At 42.6% G+C, this 7197-nt stretch overlaps 1 protein-coding gene across 1 annotated transcript in view; it reads right to left on the bottom strand.

Annotated features, from left to right (window-relative positions):
* Window positions 1–1175: 1175 nt before the first annotated feature.
* The window catches only part of LOC144153308 (uncharacterized), a 340475-nt gene continuing 334453 nt past the window's right edge, over window positions 1176–7197 (bottom strand). The window contains exons 138-141 of the mRNA XM_077684958.1: window positions 6889–6930; window positions 5482–5619; window positions 2071–2291; window positions 1176–1187 (exon numbers count right to left, since the gene is read on the bottom strand). Coding sequence (XP_077541084.1) covers window positions 1176–1187; window positions 2071–2291; window positions 5482–5619; window positions 6889–6930 — 413 coding nt within the window. The remainder of the gene's footprint in view (window positions 1188–2070; window positions 2292–5481; window positions 5620–6888; window positions 6931–7197) is intronic.

The following is a 7197-nucleotide window of genomic DNA, read 5'->3' as shown; positions in this document are numbered from 1 at the left end:
TTGCCTGCGACACAATGACGGCATTTACTTTATTTCTTAACACATTTTTGCGCCAGTGTCAGATTATCGTAAAGGTTATCCAAGTAATTTTATTATTCACAGTCATTATCAGCCAGCTTTTGTACAAGCTACCAAATGCTCCTCCACCGACTTCCGCAAATTCAAAATTTCAGAAAATAAAACCACAAATATCTATTGCAATTTTAACACAAATATAGCGTCCACACGAATGGCTGAACTTGTCATTCCCGACAGTCCTGTGAGCATTTTGAATACCATTAGAATGGAGGCCACGATTCAGAGGTAATGCAACGACACACTTGCTGTTCAGGTGAGTTCCCACGCACCCTAAACGCTGCACTGATTACACTTGAGTATAAAAATACAGATACGTTAAATATATAGCGACGGCTAAGAACGTGAACGACGTTGATATAGGAAAATACGAACCCCTATGGTAGCACCATGCGACCACAGCGAACAGAGGGAAGGATGTAATAAATTATGAGATTTTGTTCTTGATTTATGGTCCGCGTTGCGGTTTATTGTCGTTTTAAACACATGTCAAATGTTTCTTCTCTTGTAGGGATGGAAGGTATTGCGATTCCATTTATCAGTCAGTGCCGAATAAAGGGATGTGAAAGTCACCATCACTATCTGCATATTTGCCTTAGAACAGTGCAAATAAAAAAGGATATTCGACCAGATTTAGTGGAAATGCCCAAGGTGGAGTACGTCTCTGGGAAGAAAAATTTGACATACACCTCAATGAAGCCCTGCGGGTACAAAAAAAAGTAAACAGCTTTCTGAGAAACTTCGCAGCTATCTACGGCAGTCGCTCTACCAACTGAGCTAACCAGGAAACTAGCCGTTTGTAGCGCCAGATTGAATTGTTCAACAAGGAGGGCAGGACATCTGTTAATCAAATACGTTTCTGCGAAGCAAAATTTGATATTCACCTCAATGTATCCAATGCCCAAGGCTGATAAAACTACGCAACAAAAGGCTTTTATCAACATGTGGTTAGGAGATACAATAATCTTTATTTTATGCTCGGCGCACGCCTTGAGAAGGCCCTGCTGCTCGTGGAAGGTTGCTCACCCGTTGCCCCTAGTTATAATGGCCCCATAAAGCAAGAAATAAAAATATATTTTAAAGCAGACAGACACGGCTTCTCATATGAGTCGCTACAGAGGTAAAAAAATCCAAATTACTGTCCGAAAAACTTAAACAATTACACGATCACTACATAATATACATTGCGCTAAAGCATTTGAAGCGTTATGCATAACACCACAAATGAGAACATACATAACGTAGCGGCCAGTACAACTGCACAAAAAAAATAAAAATGCACCAAAATGAAAAATTTTAATTTGAAACAATGAAGAGGGAACCGTAAATATAGATTTATAAAGGTGAACTAGCAATCATAAAAATTACAACCAAATTTTGCTCAACCATTTTCGTGTGCATAGATATGTATATATAAATATGTACACCCTGAGCGGTAGTTTTCAGTGTAAAATATTGACTTTGAAAGCTTATTTTTCTTCTCTCTCGAGTCTCAGAGCAGTTAATTTGTATTTGTAAAGCAAGAATTACGCTTTAGAGCATCATCGCAATACTACAGTTTTTTCACTAACTCCGCGATTCAAGATGTTGAGACTCTCAGAAAGCTTATTCCTGATATGGCAAGCCTAATAATGGCTAAGACAATGGCAAACGCGACGCTTTAGTTATCACGAAGTATATTTTGCCTTTCCGCTAAAAAAAACGCCGATATATTTATTTACGAGGATGTCCCATATCCCGCCAGCAGATGCAAAAATGATGAAAGCTAAGACGCGCCGTTTATTAAACCGTGCTTGAAAGAGTTCCTCCAACCCTGCGTTTATTTTATAGCCAAGTTCAGCAAAATGTCTCCTCCGTGATGAGCCTGTCAGGCTTGTTATAAACACGTACATCCTGCCTGGACACAAACCGAGCCTTCGAATTGTGGAAGGTTAATGGCGGTCTAAATTTGTTTCGCGATTCATCATCAGTACGTAGCCTTGGTAAACAACTTGCCTTTACGATTTCTTCAAACTTGTTGCCAGAAAGAACTGTTGGAACGTGGATGAAAGCCAGGCCCTGAATCTGAGCTTCCTTAATCCACTTGGTGCAAGTATCCACGAAGTCTTGAAGGGGTAGCTCGGCGTTCCTTTTAGAGAAAACCTTCACATCTATTTCACCTATGAGTGGTATCCCTCTTTTAGATGTGAAATTAAAAGCAGCATTAAACGTATCACCTGAAACAGAAACGACGGTGTTCCCTTATTAGAGGTTTGCCGACAGACAACTGAAGCTCCCACTCAAATAAGACTCCTGAGGACTGTGGAACAAAATAGTTCATACTGCTGTGTGTCAATCAAGCCCGCCCTTAGAGCCACACAAATGAGTGACATGCAGTGTATACATAGCGCCCCATATGGTTTTCGTATCGCGCGACGCTTCCCAAGAAATGTCGAGAGGGAAGCTATCTGTAGCCACTACCGGCCAAAGACTGGAGACGTTAGGAGCGCAGGTAGAGCTGAGTTTTGAGTCTTATTTCTATTTTTGTTAAGTTTTTTGCTGCTTGCCTACAGTTTGACAAGGTAGGCTGCATTAAGAGGCGGCAATGTGAAAAATGTAGGAATACCTGGTGGGAAAATGTTGTTGAATAATGTTATGCCTGAAAGCCACTTTACGTTGATTTTTGTTTCAGAACATCCGTGACGAACTGTGTGCGCGGTTAAGCTTAGTTTATATGTTTTTTCTCTAAATACCCTCGATCCGCCACCATTATTGTAATTTTGTTGCAAAGATGTCATTAGTAGTGAGCGCCTAATAAAAAATCACACCTCTCCACGCCGTGAACGATGCCGAGGGTGCGGAGCACTGGGACGCAAGTTGTGTATTGTCTGTGCGATGAGCTTCATCGTCGGCGCGTACTGGTGCACTGGGGGTTTTAAAAGATTTTGAGGTGCAGTAAATGCACTGTAAATGACAAGCGCCACACGAAAGACAATACACGTCCCAGTACTTCGCACCCTCGGCATCGTTCACGGCGTGCAGATGTGTGATTTGTTTTGCGTTTTGTACCTTTTAGGTGGCTTGGCTGACATATTTTTCGATTATAATGTGTCCACGGACGCCAACGGATGCCAACGGACATTGCGTGGTCGCTGTAAACTTCAGTACCTATTTTCTATTTAAATTTCCGTCTGGCGGCGTAGACCAGTGGTAGCGTATTGGATTTTTTCCGCGTTGTTGCGGGATTCGGTGGTTCGAGTCTTGCCGGTGCTGGTTGTGTTTTCTGAATGCGAAGCATCTCATGCTCGGGGCCATGTCCCTCCCTCACTTGTTTTTGTCCACCGTCCGCGCTCTACGGCGCATGCGCGTCTTTTCAGCCCCGTCAGCGTTTGGGCTGACGTCAGCGCAGTCCACTATAAAAAGAAATAATCGGCGCCCTGTTTCGATCCCACGACTCTCTGACCGCAACGGGAGGTACGTGGCGCACTTCCCACTGCACTAGAAACCATGACGGGTGCATGTGCTAAGAACGCGCCTTATGTCCTTCACTCATTCAAACTACGTCAAGAAGCTATTGATACAACGAAGTCACGCGAGGATGAACGTCACCGGAAACGACGAACTGAAAACTTTAGAGGAGGATGTTGAATTTCCTGCGGGAAAGCTCTGGCGGGAAGCGCCACGCGCCTAGCAGCTCAACCAAAGAAGAGGACGAAGAGGGCGGGCAGCGGGGGTAGGAGCGTGAGCACACAATAAAGAAATACGAGAACCAGGAGGTGTTCGATCAGGTAGCGCGAATATCGGTTTCTTCGCTGTCTTTACATTTCTCTATATTTCTCTGCCTCAACGGTTGGGGGTTGGGGGGGAGGGGGGGTTCACACTACGTTCCCATTCATGCTCCGATAGATGAAACAACATAACGTCAACCCAATGGAACCTATACGGAACCCCCATGATGCTTCGCATCCTCCTCATGGTTCGCTACAGGAAGATGGTGTTTTTTTTTGCGACTCCGTTTGAGCCGTTTGCTCATAATGCTGTGTGCACGGACGCCAACAGACGGACATTGCGAGGTCCTAAGGTACTTCGCACCTAAAACGTACACAAACGCGATGCCTAGTCGCGACTTGTTTGGAATTGAAAAATTTATCCCTTCACCACCGCGAATATGGCCGCAATTCTTGCAGTAACTGTATGAACCCTCATCTTTCTCTCCGCCGTAGACCCAAAGCAAGCGCTAGATACTCCCGTTAGTGCCAGATACTCCAGGTTACTTGGCGCACGTACTTGTAATTTCCATTGCAATGACGTCCGTAAATATCTAGGCACACTAGTTTTTTTTTACAGTCCTTGAAACAGCACGGGCTGGCGCATCCGGACAGGATGAGGTTGTACGCCTGATTATGCATTAATCTTTATTTTACTTGCAAGTAAAAAAAACGGTATGCGGAAAATATTTTTGCAACCCTTCCGTTGCCACCCACACTCCCTGACATGCCCGAGTATGCTTGTGTTTCCTCGTTATCGAACTCCCTGCCACTCCCAAAACAACTCGTGCAAAAGAAATGATGCCGATGTGTCGAGGCATCTATTTAGAAGCCACTCAAATGCATGGTTTGGGTCTCATAATGTTTACAAAACAGTTAGACCCCAGGTTTCTTAACTGCGTCGCTGCGACATTCCCGAGCAGCCATGCCGCGATCGCGATGGTGAGTCACATGCAGCTAAATCAGCAATGAAGTCTCATTACCGACGTTTTATTTGCGAAGTGCCACTTTGAGTGGTGCATTCTTTTAGAAATATCTAACAAAAATCGTTTTCAAAGCGCCAAACATCCTAATTAGTGGTAATTAAAAATTGTTTTCCAAACACCTGGATATCGTTATTATAGAATAAATACTTTTGTAAATATTGTCCCGCTAAACTGTTGTATATAACTAAAAATCATTTTTTCGAACACCTGGGAATGGTCATTTGTGGGTAAATAATTTTGTAAGTATTTAGGCGCAATTTATTTTGTATTTCTGTACAATATTTTGTTTGCACAAGGAAATATAATGATATATTCTACATTTCCCCGAGTTCGTATAAACGCTCAGTACGCTGTAACGGCTGTAGGTTTAGATTTGGGTTGGTTTCAAAGAGAATACGCTTTTCAGGGTACCGATTATCAAGCTTCAGACTTATGTTTCAAAACTGTTCTCTTGACACAATTACTAAAAACTTCGCAAAGAAAACGTGCGTTTCGAAAGCCCATGGAATGCACACTAAGCGATGTGATAAGCTACTACTCGGTATGAGATTTTTTTTACTTCGAGTGCGTTTTTTTTTTCCTGGCCATAGCTATTTTCGCTACCTAAAGGTGGGAACCAGCGGCTAATATGCTACTAATATGCTACCATAATCATAATGAATCAAGTGGCTTACGATTCGTGGCCCTATAGGAATAACCGTTCGTCGTCTTGTCTCTGCTGAAGTATATTCTGGAATACACTACATGAGTGCACAAATTTTCCGGTAGCACTTGGACAACGTGGACTTCATTCAAGACGCAGACGAGGACACCTGCGTTGGAAGAACAAGCAGCCCAAAATATGCATCAGCTTATTACTGGTACCCGAGCTACTAAAATTTGTATAGGATATTGCTGAAACTGTTTTGCGAGTACAAATATACCCAGGCTAGGTTATGTATATGGTGTCAAGTTTGCTTTTATTAATCAAAATTTTATGGAACCTATATTTACCTGCAGCTGTATAACAACAAAAAAAAATCATTGCAAATCCCTTGTATCCGAATAAAATTGATTGAACGCACACGATTAAGTATCACCACTACCAAAAGGCTTGTCTGCTTCGCTCATGGCTGCAAACACTACTTCCATTGCAGTTTCTTTTTAGGTGTAGGTAAAACCTACAACAAATGTATTTTTAAACTAGTAAGTAGATACAGCAAATAGTACGGTTCTCGGAAAATAACCTGATACTGCGTACATCACACAAAAAGCTCTGACCATATTTAGACAAATCAAAAACTAATCCATTGCGATGATATTGCGATGAACGCCGAAGGAAGCACGAGAGTTCCGCCAAGGCTTGTTGGATTTTCGCAATCCCTCTCCGCTCACACGATACTTTAGTTTTTACTTTGTCATAGCAGGTGTTACTGTGAATGTATGCCAAAATTTTACTTTTGACTTTAATTTACTTTTTTACTTTTACTTTTGACCGTGCGGGTTGCATATCAGAAATCGGATGTTACGACCCGACGTCCGTAAAGAAAGGTAATCGCTTATGTTAAGCTCCTGCATCTAGTCTCATGGGCCCTTAATTGGTACTTTTTCTTAATGCGAATATTAGCGCGCAGTACATTAACGGGTGGGATAAGAATCTTTGCAAGTATTTTTTATTCTGCGATCGCCTGTCACCATGAATGGACCACACCTTCGTGTAGCTTAATCATTTGCTGACTGCAACACGTCCTTTCGAGTAGCAGCGCAAGCAACAGCCACTATGATTTGTGAGTTTTCGACAAGTATCGTACGACAAAACACTACTTTCCCCAGCCATATATTCGTTCTATCACCTCACCCTGCGGGCTACTTTTTTGTTTTTTTAAAAAACGTCTCCACTAAAAAAAGAGAACGATAAACAGGCGATACTTGTGCCCACTTTTCTTTCCAGTTGGCCTATTTCAAACGGCTGGTTAACTTTGGAAGTTATTTGTACGCAGTAGCTGCTTTAACAATAAATCAATCTTCGTTCATGCGGTAGTCCCTTCCAGATTTTCGATTGTGTGTGCAGGTCTCCTTAAGGAATAGGCATTTCTTCTCACCTGTTTGCTCTCCCGGAGGAGTTGTCTTCGGTTTTCCAATCTCTGTAATCAGTCAGAACGAGGCACTGATCAAGAATATTTTATCGGAACGTGGTCACGTGGTGCTCTAAAAGTGCCATGCATTTGCACTAGATTAATCACGGCATTGAAGAAATAGGTGTGATCAATCGTATCACTACCCCTGGAAAGCTTAGAACCCGTGGCATTTCTTTGTTGCGGCTTACAGAATCGGAGGCTTCGCACAAAATTCACGTGTTCATACACCTAGACGCTGGTAACTCAGCTGCTTCAGATTCCAGTGTGGCGAAT

The sequence above is a fragment of the Haemaphysalis longicornis genome, unplaced genomic scaffold (assembly GCF_048455015.1).
Source record: "Haemaphysalis longicornis isolate Haplotype H1 unplaced genomic scaffold, Haemaphysalis longicornis Haplotype H1 scaffold_9, whole genome shotgun sequence".
In the NCBI taxonomy this organism is placed as follows: Eukaryota; Metazoa; Arthropoda; class Arachnida; order Ixodida; family Ixodidae; genus Haemaphysalis; species Haemaphysalis longicornis.
This window is presented reverse-complemented; position numbering and strand designations above follow the sequence as displayed.